Source organism: Drosophila suzukii, chromosome 3 (assembly GCF_043229965.1).
Source record: "Drosophila suzukii chromosome 3, CBGP_Dsuzu_IsoJpt1.0, whole genome shotgun sequence".
NCBI classification, from domain to species: Eukaryota; Metazoa; Arthropoda; class Insecta; order Diptera; family Drosophilidae; genus Drosophila; species Drosophila suzukii.
The window spans coordinates 67906085-67923209 of NC_092082.1; the positions used below are offsets into that span (position 1 = coordinate 67906085).

General features: G+C 42.8%; 6 protein-coding genes across 6 annotated transcripts in view; 2 read left to right on the forward strand and 4 right to left on the reverse strand.

Annotated features, from left to right (window-relative positions):
* Positions 1-62: 62 nt before the first annotated feature.
* Rh2 (Rhodopsin 2) lies at positions 63-2127 on the forward strand. The gene is made up of 4 exons (XM_036816856.3): positions 63-229; positions 747-1663; positions 1812-1845; positions 1905-2127. The coding sequence occupies exons 1-4, from the start codon at positions 131-133 to the stop codon at positions 1998-2000; spliced, it is 1146 nt and encodes a 381-aa protein (XP_036672751.3). The 5' UTR covers positions 63-130; the 3' UTR covers positions 2001-2127.
* Positions 2128-2962: 835 nt separating this feature from the next.
* Positions 2963-3537, reverse strand: LOC108020127 (uncharacterized). The gene has a single exon (XM_017088229.4). It carries the CDS (start codon positions 3499-3501, stop codon positions 3076-3078), a length of 426 nt encoding a protein of 141 aa, XP_016943718.3. The 5' UTR covers positions 3502-3537; the 3' UTR covers positions 2963-3075.
* A 147-nt stretch (positions 3538-3684) lies between these two features.
* The window catches only part of LOC108020128 (uncharacterized), a 78160-nt gene continuing 64719 nt past the window's right edge, over positions 3685-17125 (reverse strand). The window contains exons 2-3 of the mRNA XM_036816951.3: positions 4266-4313; positions 3685-4202 (exon numbers count right to left, since the gene is read on the reverse strand). Of these exons, the coding sequence (XP_036672846.3) occupies positions 3873-4202; positions 4266-4310 (375 nt within the window). The 5' untranslated portion in view covers positions 4311-4313 and the 3' untranslated portion in view covers positions 3685-3872. The remainder of the gene's footprint in view (positions 4203-4265; positions 4314-17125) is intronic.
* LOC108020119 (uncharacterized) lies at positions 6543-7333 on the reverse strand. The gene is made up of 2 exons (XM_065866325.2): positions 7174-7333; positions 6543-7091 (listed from the first exon to the last, which is right to left on the reverse strand). Exons 1-2 carry the CDS (start codon positions 7225-7227, stop codon positions 6648-6650), a joined length of 498 nt encoding a protein of 165 aa, XP_065722397.2. The 5' UTR covers positions 7228-7333; the 3' UTR covers positions 6543-6647.
* Positions 8540-12205, forward strand: EndoA (SH3 domain containing GRB2 like, endophilin-A). Its single transcript, XM_017088224.4, has 2 exons — positions 8540-8932; positions 9097-12205. Exon 2 carries the CDS (start codon positions 9156-9158, stop codon positions 10263-10265), a length of 1110 nt encoding a protein of 369 aa, XP_016943713.1. The 5' UTR covers positions 8540-8932; positions 9097-9155; the 3' UTR covers positions 10266-12205.
* Positions 13163-14893, reverse strand: Sgsh (N-sulfoglucosamine sulfohydrolase). The gene has a single exon (XM_017088222.4). It carries the CDS (start codon positions 14800-14802, stop codon positions 13228-13230), a length of 1575 nt encoding a protein of 524 aa, XP_016943711.4. The 5' UTR covers positions 14803-14893; the 3' UTR covers positions 13163-13227.

Here is a 17125-nt window from a genome sequence, read left to right on the forward strand (position 1 = left end):
TTTGCAACCCTTTTGATGGGCGGCTAATTGGCTTAGGAACCAGCTATAAAGGGCTGAAAATTCGGACCCTTGGCTCAGATCTAGTTCGATGAGCATCCGTTTGGTCGAAAGGGGTTGCGGGTAGCTGAGCATGGAGCGCGGTCATTTGCCGGAGACGCCATTCGCCTTGGCCCTTTCAGGGCCCAGGTTTCAGGCCCAGTCGAGCGGCAATGGTTCCGTGCTGGACAATGTAAGTAAAAAGGAGAAAACATTTGTCATTATCAGAGACCTATATACTATAATATACCGGGGTTTCTTTAGAAATAATTATATTTGTGTTTTTAAAACTTCTAAAAGTGTCTAAGAGTATGCAATAGTTCAAAAAACGTTGTCCTACGTAATAAAAATGTTGTTCAAAATATGCTTGCATACTTTTAGGCACTGTTGTAAATGATTTGAAAACGTCCTTTTTTTCCCGATACCCTTATCAAAAGCGGTCAAATAACATAAAACATTAAGGAACTACAACTTAAATAGTGATTTTAAAATCCTGTGAAAATCTTGTAAATCTCCCACAAAAAAAGGGTGTGGTGGTATTAAATTATGAAATTATTTTTTGAATAAATAACCAGGATCCTTAATTTTTTTGGAATTAAAAAATAAACCATTTCATTGTTTTTTTGTATAAGAAAGATTATAATAAAAGGAGAACTCCCTTGCCATAATATATTCCATATTTTACCTAAATTATCTTTGATTCCCGGCAGGTGCTGCCCGACATGGCGCATCTGGTGAACCCCTACTGGAGCCGCTTTTCCCCCATGGACCCCATGATGAGCAAGATCCTCGGGCTCTTCACCCTGGTCATCCTGATCATTTCGTGCTGCGGCAACGGAGTGGTGGTCTACATCTTCGGAGGAACCAAGTCGCTGCGCACGCCGGCAAATCTGCTCGTTCTCAATCTGGCCTTTTCCGATTTTTGCATGATGGCCTCCCAGTCGCCGGTGATGATCATCAACTTCTATTACGAGACCTGGGTGCTGGGACCTCTGTGGTGCGACATCTACGCAGGATGTGGATCACTCTTTGGGTGCGTGTCCATCTGGTCCATGTGCATGATCGCCTTCGATCGGTATAATGTGATTGTCAAGGGTATCAATGGCACGCCCATGACCATCAAGACGTCGATAATGAAGATACTGTTTATATGGATGATGGCCGTCTTCTGGACCGTAATGCCCTTGGTGGGCTGGAGTGCCTATGTGCCCGAGGGCAATCTGACTGCCTGCAGCATTGACTACATGACGCGGTTGTGGAACCCAAGATCCTATCTAATAACCTATTCACTGTTCGTGTACTACACTCCGCTGTTCCTCATCTGCTTCTCCTACTGGTTCATCATCGCCGCCGTGGCAGCTCATGAAAAAGCGATGCGCGAACAGGCCAAGAAGATGAATGTGAAATCTCTGCGAAGCTCCGAGGATTGTGACAAGAGTGCCGAGGGAAAGCTGGCCAAGGTAGCTCTTACCACCATTTCACTGTGGTTCATGGCCTGGACCCCGTATCTCGTCATCTGCTATTTCGGCCTCTTTAAGATCGAGGGTCTAACTCCCCTGACGACCATTTGGGGAGCCACATTCGCCAAGACGAGCGCTGTCTACAATCCCATAGTGTACGGCATTAGGTAAGTGTAAAATATTACCCATATCTAATTAGATTTCTGAAACACATATTTAAACATAAAAATATATATTCATTTGTATCAGAATATTTACAAATTATTTTGGCTTTTGAATTATTTAATCGAATCAATTTTTTTTTATCCCTCTAAGTCATCCCAAGTACCGCATCGTGTTGAAGGAGAAGGTAAGACCTTAATACTCATTTATTTCATATTTCCTGACTTTTTCTTCTTCGTTTTATAGTGTCCTATGTGTGTGTTTGGCAACACGGATGAGCCAAAACCGGATGCACCTGCTTCCGATACGGAAACCACATCTGAGGCAGATTCAAAAGCTTAGGAAGAAACAGAGACACTACGCAATTGCCCACAAGGGGCACAAAAATGGAAAAAAAAGTGATATGCAACATCATAAAGTGATACAAAAATGTAAAAAAAATGTAATAAACTTAAGCATAACAGAAATATCACGAGCCTTTTAAAATTACAGAAAAATTAAGGGGAAGTCAACAATTTATAGTAAAACAATGAAAAACTGAATTGTCTCAGAATTTTATAAAGCTAAACATAACTGGAAATGCAGTTTGGCTTTTCCTTGCACTTTTCAAATTACATCAATAATAAATGGTATTAAAAATGAAAGAAAATAGGATTTATAAAAATAATAAAGTGTGGAAGCTTATACATATTGGTTTATTTAATAAAGATTAAGGTAACTACTAAAATTGGCTTAGAATCTTTCTTAGTTTTGAGACATTGAAAGTTTTTTTTTAGTATCAGCATTCAAAAAACTGTATAAAGGATATTTAAAGACCTTTACTTAAAGCTGACGTAGATACTCAGGGGTTTTAACGAAACCCTTTAAGAACGCAATTAATGCAGAGCGAATGATTGAACCTCTGAATGAAAATTCACATGCATTTTGCTACTTACTTCTTGCATTCTCATTAGTTCCCCTGTCTTGAAGGTCGCCCTTCCTCGTTTCGAGCTTGCCAAGGAGGGTCCTCCAATGTCGCAGGATCCACAACGCCAGTCCCAGGGCTCGGGACTCAGGGCTCAGCACTGGCGTCTGGGACTGATTCATCTTCATTGACACACATTTCCACGCAGCTAATGTCGCTATTTGCTTTGTGAGGGTTTTGTCTCGCGTCTAATGATTATAATTACGAAACAGCAGCCCCCGGCCATCCCTTTAGACCCCTCCGCCCCCATTCCACACACATTTGCCTAATGAGCACTAGACCGAACGCACACCCATACCCAAACCAACCCAACAATCCCAACCAAAATGAGATGGGGAACTGCACTGTCGGGTCTCGAGTTGACTGTCTAATTAAAGTACAACAGCGGGTAGAGGGCACAAAGAAAGCAGACTTGACGCCTGCCATGGACCGGGCCAAGGCTCCCATATCGTATCATAGCCAGATTTTAAGTCTACTTGCTCCGCTTGCCGACTCCCTCTCTCCAATTTTGTTGTGGGCCTGCAATCTGCCCAGGTGCAAATCGATTACATGTCGCATGCAATCCCTAAACCTCTCCTCCTGTTCACCCTCGTAGAATCTTTTGATGCAGTCTACCGTCTCCATGTAGGCACTATCCATTACGCCGTGAGCAGCCGACTTCTTCTTGTTCGCCAGCTTGCGATGGTAGTAGCTGTGGACCTCCTTTTCCACGGTCTGCACCTCCTGCCAGGCACTCTGGATCCTCCGCCCATCGGTGAAGTTCATGTTCCTGGCCACCTTGTGGGCCATTTGCTCCCATCGCGGATGCACTGATGCCCATATCGCGAGCAAAAGTGTAAGAATACAAATATATCTAAAAGTGGTTGACAGCCAACTCATCGTACACTACGTGTGTAGACTTAAATAAAATATTGTTTTTTGCAGAGCATGACTTTAACAATAATGTATATTTCTGGTTCCGGCTTAAAAATTTGACAAAATGGAAAAAAATTGATACAAAAACATCTGTTATTACTAGATTTTAGAAAACTCTTTAGTTTAAAATTGAAATGTCCATCAAAATATATTTGCCTTTTATTTTTATTAATCCTATTAGTCCAATTTTACATTATACGTTTTAATAAAGCTAAACTTTTCTTTAAAAACCCCACACATCCTTAAATAAATGTATGAAAAGACAAAATAAAAATATTGAAACCAAGCAAAAAAATTAAAAAAAATGAGATTTCCACTGTTTGGTTATTTTTAAATCACCAGAACAAGCCGATACGAGATGCCCCTGAGGTGGCTCCATAGATGGCCCAATGCTCCCCGGCCAAACGATCCAGAGTGGTATAAAATACAGCAAAGACGACATTAACACAAGTCTTATGAGCGGGGACATTTAGGGTGGACCTCAGCTCAGTTTCACAATGAGACAAGGCCATTTTCAAGGTGTCCAGTTGATCTTGGGCATCATTCTGAGCGGCAGCATTGGTTGGTAATTTTTCTCGGGCCACAACCTCAGCGGTTTTAAACTGTTCATTAGCCAATTCAACAGCCTGCATTACGGCCACATTTTGGCCAACCGATTGTCCGGTCTGTTGGAGAATTAAAGGTAATTTAAAAATCTTTAATATAACATCAGTAAAATTCTAAATTACCAAAACAACCAAGACACACAAAGCGATCAGCGTTGCACTCGACATTTTCTGGAAACCTTCAATGACCGACTGAAGCCCGAATTCCAAAAACTCTAAAGACTTCCAAGCTTATCTTCTGTTTGCGCTCTGATAGAGTTTACAGCCTCCTTTATCTTTATCTTTGTTCCCCTATCTATCTGGGTGCAGCACAACACGATAACCTCAACCCCATTATGTTTTATGTTGGTCCATAACCGTATATTTTGTGGTGTTATTAGATGACTTTATCAGCGGAAGTGGCACTCGGGTAGATCAAATAACAGTAGCAAGTGCTAAAAACAAACAGCAAATAAACACCATCCGATTCGAGGATGATTCACTCTTCGATTTGGTACTTTGGTCGAGAAGAGATTTAGTTTTTCACTAATTTTTTGCGACCCACAAACGAACTAACGAACTTTGACACAGGCCAAAGCCGCAGAAATTTTGTTGCCTACTTTGGGGGGCACACAACTTTTGCATCAAAACAAAAGCCGCAAACCCAAAACAAATTTACATACATGCACTTTCCAAGGGGAGCTCCCACTTTTTTTCCCAACCAATTTCGGCATTTAGAATCTACATATACACTTAGTTGGGCAGCCCGAATGCGGCTGGATTTCATTCTGGGCTCGACATTACCATTTTTTGCTGCTGCGTGAATTTCAAATGCCGCAACTTTTGCATTACCAAAACAGAGCTTAGGGGTGGTTCGTTCAGTTCAGTTTGGGGTTTAGTTGGGAGTTCAGAGCTGGCAACTTGGAGGGTTGAACGAGGAGTTCGCGGCCAACACTACACGAAACTTTGCCAAGTTGCGGCGGCGGCTGCTTCTGCTCCTCGTTGTTGTAATGACAGCGGGCAACTCAAGTTTCAATCTTGAAATATTTCAATTAAGTGGCTCAAACTTTGCACTTCCCTTTGCCTCCTGGGAGGCTGAGCTGTGTTGTGTGTGTTGGAGATTTACATTTAATTATATACATATTTGAATTTCAGTTCAAACTCACCGATTCAGGCTTTGTTCGTGGCTTATCCATCATCCGAGCCCAAGGCCACTTGGCCATTTGTGGCCAGTTCTTGGCTCGTTAGGCCAAGCCATTTAATAACCACAGGTCCTGTCTCGGAATTCGGATTCAAATGCAAATGCCATATCAAATCGAATCGATCTGAATCGAATCGAAAGGGCAGGAAGGCCGGCCATTTGGGCGAGGACATTGGATAATTGGGGCTGCCCTGGCACATAAATCAACATTGCCGCTGCAACTGAACGCAACTCAAGCGGGCTGAACTCCCGACCCTCGACGGAGGACCAATTGAGAAGCAAATCATGCACTGGAAACAATTTGGCAGCGCCAATTGATAAATGCATAAAAGGGCTGTCATAACCCCTCAAGCCCCTCAGGGGGGATGGGGGTGGAGGGGAAGGCAGGGGAACAAAGCATAACAGCTAAAGCAGAGGAAGGCAGTTCAAATATTTGGCCAAAATGCGTCAAGTTCCAGCGATGGTCCAGACCGTCGGAAGTATGTGCCACAGAGATGTCGATCTAGACAATTATAAATCTACTGTATAAGTAAAAAGAGACCATAATATATTCCTATTATATATTTTAGCCTTAAAATATTGTAAGCTCTTGTCTTAAGATTATATTTGTCTTGTTTTTTTATAGACATTTAGGTATGTATGATGTCCTGATCATTATAATATCAGAAAATATTTATTAAGAAGCTTTTATTGTTTCTTGTTCCATGTTTTTTTTAGGATTCTAAAACTCATGTCTATTAGTTGGTATAAAAATATCTCAAGTTTTTTAAAATCTTATTTTGAACAAATAAGTAGATATCCTAAGTTTTATGAGCATTATTATATTCACCAAAATTGGTTAATAGGATATCATTGTTTTATTTTCAATGTTTTTATCCAATTATAAAATTTCTTTAAGTATAGAAATGCATCATTGTACTTAGTTTTTAAAAAATTTCTTTATGTTATGTAGCCTTATATAATGACATCACTGATTTGCCTTTCGAGGTCGAACCGGCAGAACTAGGATTTTCGTGATGGTGACGTGAGCAGCCAAGTATTTGCGCCCCGAAAAGCGTCAAGAAGGCAACGCCAAAATTTGTAATTCCCGATGGGAAATTTAATAAAGCAGCGGAATGCAAAGCTCGACCGGCCACATCAAAGCATGTCCTAGGTCAGGACGCTTACTCCGGGAACCCCACCTTTCAAATAACCCAACCCCCAACGATGAACCAAGGGAATTCCTGCATTAAACTTATTTAAATTTTATTGCATCTATGTTGGTCGATTGCTATCTAAGGCATATTGGATATTAAGTGGGGCAGGTTGAGGGCAGGGCGCGGATCCTAGGCAGATCCTGCTCCGGCGGGACTGGCGGTGGTGCTGGCGGCCAAACGAGCCTGCCACTCGTCATCGATGAGCTTCAGCTGGTTCTTGGCATTGGTCAGCAGGGGCTTAACACAGCGGATCTGGAGCCAGGGGAGGGTGGCGTTGTTGCAGCCACTGATCGACTCCTGGGAGGTGGCCACCACATCCTGGACACGCTCCGCCAGATCGGTGGGGAAACCAGGCTGGGCCAGCAGACGCTCGGCCTCGCGTTGCAGGACTATCGACTGGAAGAAGGAGGAGATCGAGGCACCTCCGAAAAGAGGGGCAGGCGCAACGGGAGCCGCAACTCCAGCGGCAGCTCCAGTTCCGGCACCACCGAAAATTCCATTCAGGAAGGGATTAAAGGCAGCCGCATAGGGATTGGCAGCGGCAAAGGGATTTCCGGCTGGACCTCCAGGGCCCTTGGGGGTAAAATATGAAAATTCCGTTAGATAATAATCCACTTTTTGGGGCGATGGGTGTGGGGTATATCTCTCTCCTCACCTGGGCACTAATGCAGGCAATGCTGGCCGCTAGTAGAACAATTGCGAATTTCATTTTTAGTTTTTCTGAGTTTTATTATATTCTCAGTCGTTGTGGTTTCGTCGAGACTAATTGCTAAAACCACTGTGGTTCTGGGCTTTTATACGCCATTAAAAACACGCCGCGACGATCTTATCTTATATATCTCAACTATATCTTGCCACTGCGATTGAACTGATTTACATGTTCGTTGTTTGTTTGGCATTTGGCGGTGTTAAGTCCCCTTCGGGGGTTATCTGCATAGATAAGGCCATAACGCCAAGTGTGTGCAGGAATGTCGGAAAGTTGCTACTTCATGCGGCGACGTCACCGGTTTATACAATGCCAAGCGGTTTATCTAGACCTTTCCGCTGGAAAATCTTCAGAACACTTTGGAAAAGATAAAATTGGTTGTTTTGCTTTTGCATATTTTTGCATAAAATGGATTAATTAGATTTTTTATTTCAGCTCCATATCTTATTATCTGTAGGATCATTGTTTCCAGTCATCGCTATCGATATACACCATTTAATTTTCTAATCCTCAAATGTATTTAAATACAAGTACGTAGATATTGCGCGCCAAAATGTTAAGTTACTGTAACAGCTGTTAGCTTATCAGATTGTGACATAACAGAATACACTGATTCAAAAATAACACAAATTGTCATCTTAATTAATTCTTTACAGACTGTACTACAAGCTACATTTTTGGTTTTTTTATGATTAAATTTAAATTAAGCCCTTGAGTCAATTAGTGAGTTTTTTCATTTACTTTGTCATAGGATATTGCTTATACAATTTATTAAATTTTTAATTTAAATCGAATTATATACATTGCCAAAGTGGGTCAGGCACATCAGATTTCTCGAATCTCCTCTACGTATCAAACATTTGCTATTATATTCAGTAACCATAGATTTTGTGTTTTTGATCGCGTCCCACATGTAATAATTTTTTAAACAAAAATTAATTTGGCTTTAAAATACCAAAAATATAGAAGGAAGTATCCGCTTGTCAAATCTGTTAAACCTTAACAGTAGCGAAGACACCCTCCTATAAAAAGTATATTCCTATCGCCGGACTGCTTATTCCATTGCTAATTCCGCGGTCCCACGAAATTGTTTTATCAGAATTTTTGTGTTTGAACGTAGCAATCGTAACCAATCGTAAGCAAACGTAAGCAAACGTAAGCAACCGTAAGCTATTGCTCTCCGAAAAGAGAGAGCGTGAGCGAGAGAGCAGCCGCCGGGAAAGAGATGGAAAACATCGATGTTGGGGTGCCAAACATCGATTACCGATGCTTTGAGAACAAACATCGATGTATTTCCAGCTCTACCGATTACCGATTGCTACCACCTCTACTGGCAAATTGAAAATTGTTGTACACAGTCGAGATATTGATTTTTGGCAGCCCAGCCATAGGAAAACGCGACCAGAGCCCCCGCCCCCGTAGTAGTAACGACTCGCGGACCTTCAAACATTACGCAGCCCAAGGTTCTGTTCCGGAAAAAATCGAAGATTACGAGCCGAAGAGCAAAAGAGGGCAGAACGTGCAGAGCAAGCGAAGCGAGTGAAAGTGCCAGCAGCCAGCCAGGTAGCATTAGCACTGGGAAAAGTAGAACTCGACTTGGGTTCCGATTAGCAGCCTCCACGGAGGGAACGAAAAAGTAAAGAACACCCCCAGAGAGGTAGACGAAAGCACCCCCGCGGAGGAGAAGGAGAAAAGCAGTGCAGGCCGCGTAAGTCTTCCAAACGTAAACGTTTTATAAATAGAATTCCCCATCCACCCATCCATCCATTCCATTGATGAAATGATATTGACATTGAAATAAGAAAATCGTCAATTTTCCAAATCAAATCAAACGAAATCGAGTCTCGACTAACCCAACCCACCCGTTCACAGCAACTGCGTCGAAGCCCCCAGTCCATTTTGTCGAGAGGAAAAACCAGAAGACAGCAGCCATGGCTTTCGCCGGACTCAAAAAGCAGATCAACAAGGCCAACCAGTATATGACGGAGAAGATGGGCGGTGCGGAGGGCACCAAACTGGACATGGACTTCATGGAGATGGAGCGCAAGACGGACGTCACCGTGGAGCTGGTCGAGGAGCTGCAGCTGAAGACGAAGGAGTTCCTGCAGCCAAATCCCACGGCCAGGGCCAAAATGGCAGCGGTCAAGGGCATCTCGAAGCTGTCGGGACAGGCCAAGTCCAATACGTATCCGCAACCGGAGGGCCTGCTCGCGGAATGCATGCTGACTTATGGGAAGAAGCTCGGCGAGGACAACAGCGTGTTCGCGCAGGCGCTCGTCGAATTCGGCGAAGCGCTGAAACAGATGGCCGACGTCAAGTATTCGCTGGACGACAACATCAAGCAGAACTTTTTGGAGCCACTGCATCATATGCAGACCAAAGACCTCAAGGAGGTGATGCATCATCGCAAGAAGCTGCAGGGCCGGCGTTTGGACTTCGACTGCAAGCGTCGCCGGCAGGCCAAGGACGATGAGATTCGTGGTGCCGAGGACAAGTTCGGTGAATCCCTACAGCTGGCCCAAGTGGGCATGTTCAACTTGCTCGAGAACGATACGGAGCACGTCTCCCAGCTGGTCACCTTTGCCGAGGCACTATACGACTTTCATTCGCAGTGCGCCGACGTCCTGCGCGGCCTGCAGGAGACACTGCAGGAGAAGCGCTCCGAGGCGGAGAGCCGGCCACGCAACGAGTTCGTGCCCAAGACGCTGCTCGATCTGAACTTGGACGGCGGTGGCGGCGGCCTCAACGAAGATGGCACGCCGTCTCACATTAGTTCGAGCGCCTCGCCGTTGCCCTCGCCGATGCGCTCGCCCGCCAAGTCGATGGCCATAACGCCACAGCGCCAGCAGCAGCCCTGCTGCCAGGCCCTCTACGACTTCGAACCGGAGAATCCCGGCGAGTTGGCGTTCAAGGAGAACGACATCATTACCCTGTTGAATCGCGTGGACGACAACTGGTATGAGGGCGCGGTGAATGGCCGCACTGGCTACTTCCCGCAGTCCTACGTCCAGGTCCAGGTGCCCCTGCCCAACGGCAACTAAGCTGTTCCTGATCCTGATCTTGATCCTGATCCGCACTCCCATCCTACCAATCTATCCCATCCTATCAAACTGGCTGAAGACGTACGTAGATCGCGGATTGGAGAACAATAACCTTAATGTTGGTTTCGCCACCAGAGGCGCAAAATTGGGCAGCCGAAGATGCATATGCAGATGCAGTAGCAGCAGCAGCAGCACATACATGCAAATATATATATATAGTTGAATTAGAAGAGCGGGTTACTACGATTACGGATATTACGATACGGCTTAGCTAGCAGCACAGGGCAGGCTAATTCATGGTGGCCATAATGCAAGCTAACTAAATTTTATGTGCGAAATTGTACCAGTTGGCAACACAATAATTAACAAATTAATTACGAGTTAAATTAATGTACGTATTAACTAACTAAATTTAAAAGACGTTACGCGCGCAATGCGACTTCCTTGCGTTTTCACATTTTATTCTCAACCGTCAGCGTTGTTGTTCGCCGCAAATGCGAACTCTTAGTGCTAACTTCACGCAATATATCACGTATTAGAACAGTTGGCGGGCGGCAAAAGCAAGCAAAACACTTTAGCTAATCAACTAAATTACCCGTACTATCGAACCCCTTGGAAGCGCGTCCTTTTTTTTGTCTTCCCGAGTTTTACTTTCCTACTGCCTACAACTTTTATCCGGTCTCATCGTTGTAATTTAAACCTACCTACCTTCGCCAATGCGCTCTCTATGCAAAGTCCCTTTATAGGCTAACGCTACGTATCCACATCATACGCCCACATATATTTATTATATACCCGAAATACCTATACCTACTCTACCTACGTATATTTGTGCAAAAACAATACTCCCCACACTCTATTCTAAAAGGCATACGGAATACCGTTCTTGATGTTCGTTATTCAATGTAAAGAATACTTCAAATTTTTCAAAGGATGAAACAAGCGAAATTTGTATCCTACTTTTTGCTCCTTTTTATGTGTGTTGTTTTTTTGTTAATTATATACATAACAACTATATATATATTAAAAGAAATCAAATATATGTATAAATATATTTATTAAGCGTATTATCTACATGTATATTTATTATTATGTATTTATTATAAATTATACTGAGCAGCAACGTAAACAATATAAAGAATATTTAAAACGATGATAACAGATAAACAATACTAGCGGCAAAGTAAATGTAACAGAATCCTCCTAAAGAATACCAACCAGCATAAACTAGTTAAACGATTTCCAGAAAATGTTGATAATAATAACTCTAAACGTAAGCAAAATCCAGTCAAGTCAATCGAAGCATAGCAACACTTACGAACCTACTAACGCGATTACTAACCGCGACTCTAGATCAAATATTTATATATTTAAAGAGGAACCCAAAACAAAGTAATAAAATTCAGACACCCGATAAAATTATTAAAATAGTCTCATGTTGGCATATAACGGAACAAGCTATGCACGATATACGAATGTATATACGTTTAAACAAGATATACACAAGATATATTTACGTATAACGCGAAATTGAATTGAAATCCATGCAACTTGTGTTGATAATAAATTAGTTAAATGCCGAGAAGCAAGAAAAACAATTTAAAGAATTATATTTGAGTGCGATGAAACATTTGCCTCGTGGACGGACAGAGAGCCAGTGCGAACATTTCCAGAGGGCCCCATCTGGGGACCCTCAGTAGTATCGCCTGGGACTATCTTTCCGAGCACACACACACACTTGGCCCACTCCCGAGGGCGGAAATTTAAACAATAATTATTGTAATTATGCATTTGTGTGGGCGGTAACTTAAATAATATACATTATAAACCATATACATATAATAACTACGCTAAAACTGAAGACCCTAATTTATGCAAACCAAAATTAATAAAATTTAATTTTTAATGTGTCTTTCGTTCAAAGTCATAAATGAGAAAAACCACCCAGCGTTTACTCTTTGATATTTGCCAGCTGACCTTAAAACGTGCTGCCTGTTGTGTAACACGGACTCGGATGCTGTTCATTTGTTGGTTGGGATAGGATGGGTTGGGAGGCTATGGGGCTGTGGACCCAGAGGCGGCGCCACCAATAAACCAGAGAAGCATTGAAATTTTCGATTTTCCACACAGACACACGAGCGGAAACGAGGGACTCACCCCCAAGGCAGCCTCCCCTTCATCATCGGTCCCCCAGTGGGCATGACATTGAAACGTGACGCAGCTTCCACCCCTTGGATACCATCCTGCCACCCCCAAAGTGGCTGAGGTCATGCTGCCAGGACACGAGTGTTTGTCAGTCTGGGCTGATGAAACCATTGTAGCTGACTGGGGAATTTGGTTCCATTCTCTGCCATATCTGAGAACTTTGTGAGCACTTGAAATGTGAAAATCAAGAACACGAATTTCACTTAATTGTTTGTTTATCGCTATTTGATAGGGAGCTTTTTTAAGATCTTATTTTACATCCACTTTACAATGAACTTGAAAGTTATTTATATTGCTGGAATTAGGAAATAGAATATATGTTTACATGAGCTTTATTTATGAAGATTCCTTTGAAAAGCATTCTTTGTTTATTAACTAGAAATCAAACGATTTAATTATAGCGGCGAATTAGTAGGCTTTTCGGTTAAATGAGTTTTAAAACTCAAATATTATTATTTAAAAATGCAAGTGTCATCATTTGGAATAGAGTTACCGAGGACTTTCATTTGGTTTTAAATAATCTCTATTTTAAGGCATTACCAAAATGGATACAATTGAAATTCTTGCATTTCATTTTTTTAACCACTTTAGTTTGAGAGTACAAACACTTGATTTCTACACATCTAAAAAATGTACAATTCCTACTTTGCTGACCAGAATTGTCGTCGCTTGTGAAGTGAAAAACAGTGAAATGTGTTATCAGCACTTTAAGGTGTTTTTATTGGGGGTGCGATAAGACAACAACACTTGTTAAGACCTACGAAATGACCACATACTCTTCATACTGGCTGAGGATCTTGCGCCTGGGCCTCTGCAGAGCCTCGTGGCCCAAGGTTAGACAGGCTGGCTGATCCTTAAAGATGCCCTGTTCCTGGAGCACTGCATGCGGAGCACATCGCCAAGGATCCTTGGTGGTCACCTGCCAGTCGAAGAGCTGTTGGCGGAGCTGCTTTAGTGCACCACTGTACTTGGGCTTCTCCGCCAGATTGTATCGCTCCAAGGGATCCGCCTTTATGTCGTATAGCTCCCATTCAGGTCTCTGGTAATATTGCAATAATGTTCGATACCAGGGCACGGATTGCTTGTTAATGGTTGCATTCAGTATTTGCTGGAAGGTGGGTGAGGTGTAGAAATCCTGATCGATTGGGAAGTCAGCCCAGTAGTTGATGTTGTGAATGAGCTTATAGCGCCTATTTCGCACCATCCTCATGGGATAGGCCATGGTCACCTCGTGGTAATTGTGGCTGCCAAACACCGAATCGCTTTCTTTTATGGGAGGTTCCTCCCTCAGCACGGGAAGAATCGACTTCCCAACGATCTTGGTGTCATTTGGAGTGGGAATCTGAAGGGCCTCTAGAACACTTGGGTATATATCCAGAAGACTAACCATGGCTGCCGTGGTTTCGTGATGACGATCGTCCTTCTTCGGAGAGCTGATGATCAAGGGCGAGCGAATGCCATGCTCGTAGAGATTAGTTCTTCCGCCGGGGAAAGGTGGTCCGTTATCGGAGGTGTAGATCACGAGGGTCTGATCTGCCAGACCGGCTGTCTCCAGTTCCTTGAGCATCACACCCACACCCTGATCCAACCTGGAAATGGTCATATACTGAGCGGCCAGTTCTTGACGCACTACATCCGTATCGGGCAACCAAGCGGGCACCTCCAGATTGCGCCAATCGTAGTAGATGGGTTTCCAGTCGGGAATACTGCCCATTCCGTCCTCACCGCTGCCCCAGCGTTCGCAGAATTCACCGTATTGCGGGGTGATATGGCCACATCGATGAGGATCATGGAAGGCCACCAGCAGGAAGAAGGGCTTCTGCTCGTCCTTGGCCTGTTTCAAGAACTGCCTGGCGTACTCCTTCATCCGAGTGATGTTTCTCCCTATCTGGTTAATGGAATGTTGCTCCTCGGTTTGCTCGAAGTCAAAACGGAAATTGGCAGCAGCTCCCACATGTTTCTTGCCAATGATGCCGCTCAAGATCCGGCCACCACTTTTATCGCGGATTAAGTTGGGAAGTGATCCGGTCTCCGGCAAGACATTGAAGTTGTGAACGCCCTGATGGAGTCCGTACATCCCACTCGAGTGACTGGCCTGTCCGGTGAGCAACTGAGAGCGACTCGGACTGCAACTGCTCACCGAAGTGAAGGCGTTGTTGAACAGCAATCCGCGCTTGGCCAGTGCATCTAGATTAGGTGTTTGGCAGAATTTGTTCAGATAGGCGCCCGACTCAAAGCCAGCATCATCAGCCAGGAGTAGCAGCACATTCTGCGGGCCAGCGGAGCACCCTCCAATCACCAAAAGTGGAGCAAGCCACCGAAGAAACTGCATTATAAATGTATCCACTTCCAAATTAAAATAAAAGTTAAGGAACCCGGGAACAAGGCGATTCTTTAGATGTCGTCACCGTACTGAAGTCCGGATCAGAGAGTCCAATACTTTTCAACTAACTACAGAGCCTCTCATTTCTCCGCCTCAGTTTAAGTCTCATTCAAATTCATTCCCAGTTCCAGTTTTAATCTCCCGCTCACAACAAGAGCTCAGCGGGAGCGCGTCTAGGTACATTCACTTTGCCCGACTTTCTTTCAGAGCGGTTTGACTACAGTCCTTACTCGATAAAGGAAACTAAATCGAGCAAAGAAAAAACTGTTTAACTATATGTTCGTTGGCTTGGAATTGGACCTTTTCTAATCGAATTTAGGACTGACATTTGAAAACCATTTGAAAAACATTTTGACGTAAGACATTTAATAATCCAAGATCACTGGTAATATTTATAATTAAGGATCAGTAATTAAACAAATTTGGACTCCAAGTATCGTGCATTTTTGCTGACAATATTTATCCTTTATTTTTTTTCATTTTAAAGTTACTTTTTTTTATTTTATTCAAGGAACATAATAATAGGAAAAACAAAAAAATATTGTAAGGTTTTCAATATAGCTTTGTTATTATTAAAGTCAAAACATTTGTATCTTGTTCCATTAACTATACGAAAGTTGCCAGATCGGATTTTTGTTTTGTTTTTTTTATAATTGGATATGTTTTTTTGGATGTTTATACCTACCGTTTGCGTATTTTAGTGGATTATACTTGACCGTAAAATAATAAGCTGTTGTTCTTACGGAACTGACAGGGAAATCCATTTAAAATCATCACGATTTGTACATGGAGCTGGCCATTAGTTGATCACCACGTTGGGGTTTCTGATTTAATCATGCCACACAGACAAGATAAAAACAGGCCCAATGCCCCAATGGAACCACGTCAGTGTTCCGACGCCAAACGCAAAAAATACTCATGTAGAAATGCATATAAGTATCTGTTTTTTAAGATGTTCATCTTATGTATCCCAAAGTACCGACCGCAAAGCGCAATTTGTTTCCAGCGACAACCGCGTGTCAGCAATGGGTTCGAACCTTATGTAAGTGGACAACCCCCGTGGTGACTCATTTGGCCGGTTAATTTTACCCATCTTGTAGCTACGGCTTAAGCCACCCTTTTTGGCCTACATTGGCGTGGAAAATTCGCTAGAACTTTCGATTGAAAATGTTTAGCGACATTCCGAGTTTTCCGCAGCTTGTTGCGAAGAGATTTCCTCAGACTCTGGCACCAAGCCAAATCAGCTGGCCCGCGCAGCTGTTGCAACGTGTGGCAAGTGTTGCATCAGCCAATCTGACCCAGAGAGAGAGAGTTATAGAGAGCCAGAGAAAGAGTGCGAATCTGTATAGCTTCAGCTGTTGTTGTTTCATAGCAGGCCGCCAAACCAGTTGCCCTACAATTTTTATGAACGGATATAGGCGACATATGTATATACTTATACCAAGTTTTACACCAGAGGTAATATTAATATAAATTAAATTCGGCTCTTTTCATTTAAACTTCAATTTTCACAGCGTATACAAAAAATTTTCCAGTCTACTAACCCCTTTAGATAAAAGCAAACACATTAGCTACAATTTACAGCTCTTGCACTGAAATTTTGTAAATTATCTCAGCGTAGAGCTTTAGTTTTAATCCGTAATCTTTTGTTTAGCTCTTCTTATCTCTTGTAGCAATTTCGGCAGCAGTTGATAAGGCCCCAAGTGGGCAAAATGCTATCTATGCCATTTTGATAGTAGTTGGCGCGAGCCAAAGCATATTTAGAATTGTGATTAATTTGTCTTTGATTTTCGTATGTTATTGAGAATATTGCATAAATAAAATATGTATAATTTATTTTTTGTAATTTTTACAAAATTTATTTAACTATATACAAAATACTTGGGATGTTATGTTATTCAAAAGTCTCTTTTCTTAAAAAAAAATGTATTCAAGTGTGAAAAACCAATTGATTGATACTGTTGGCACCTCTGCAAGCCACAATTATCTAATTTCAGCCAGTTAAGGTCTTAAAATCCCAACTAAAATGTTCATGTGGCCCATCCTCAGCATCGTAAAAAGAAGGAGATCCGTGCGTGGAAATGTTTTTGGGGGCACGGCACGGCACGGCCATAGAAATAGACACAGCAGCTGAGAGCGTGGATGAATTGGACGGCGGGAAGGGTATATAGACAGGGCGGTGGGGGAGCACCGGCAACGACGTCAGCAACATTATATTATATCAACCACGGACAGCGGCAATCGTCCAGCTCTCGCAGTTGAGTCAGTTAGT

Bases quoted from the DNA above. Each gene is read 5' to 3' on its own strand.
- LOC108020127 (XM_017088229.4), bottom strand. From the start codon at position 3,501: ATGAGTTGGCTGTCAACCACTTTTAGATATATTTGTATTCTTACACTT.
- LOC108020119 (XM_065866325.2), bottom strand. From the start codon at position 7,227: ATGAAATTCGCAATTGTTCTACTAGCGGCCAGCATTGCCTGCATTAGT. The intron at 7,092-7,173 runs GTGAGGAGAGAG...TTTACCCCCAAG, and splicing joins TTGCCTGCATTAGTGCCCAG to GGCCCTGGAGGTCCAGCCGG.
- Rh2 (XM_036816856.3), top strand. From the start codon at position 131: ATGGAGCGCGGTCATTTGCCGGAGACGCCATTCGCCTTGGCCCTTTCA. The intron at 230-746 runs GTAAGTAAAAAG...GATTCCCGGCAG, and splicing joins ATGGTTCCGTGCTGGACAAT to GTGCTGCCCGACATGGCGCA. The intron at 1,664-1,811 runs GTAAGTGTAAAA...TATCCCTCTAAG, and splicing joins CCCATAGTGTACGGCATTAG to TCATCCCAAGTACCGCATCG.
- EndoA (XM_017088224.4), top strand. From the start codon at position 9,156: ATGGCTTTCGCCGGACTCAAAAAGCAGATCAACAAGGCCAACCAGTAT.
- Sgsh (XM_017088222.4), bottom strand. From the start codon at position 14,802: ATGCAGTTTCTTCGGTGGCTTGCTCCACTTTTGGTGATTGGAGGGTGC.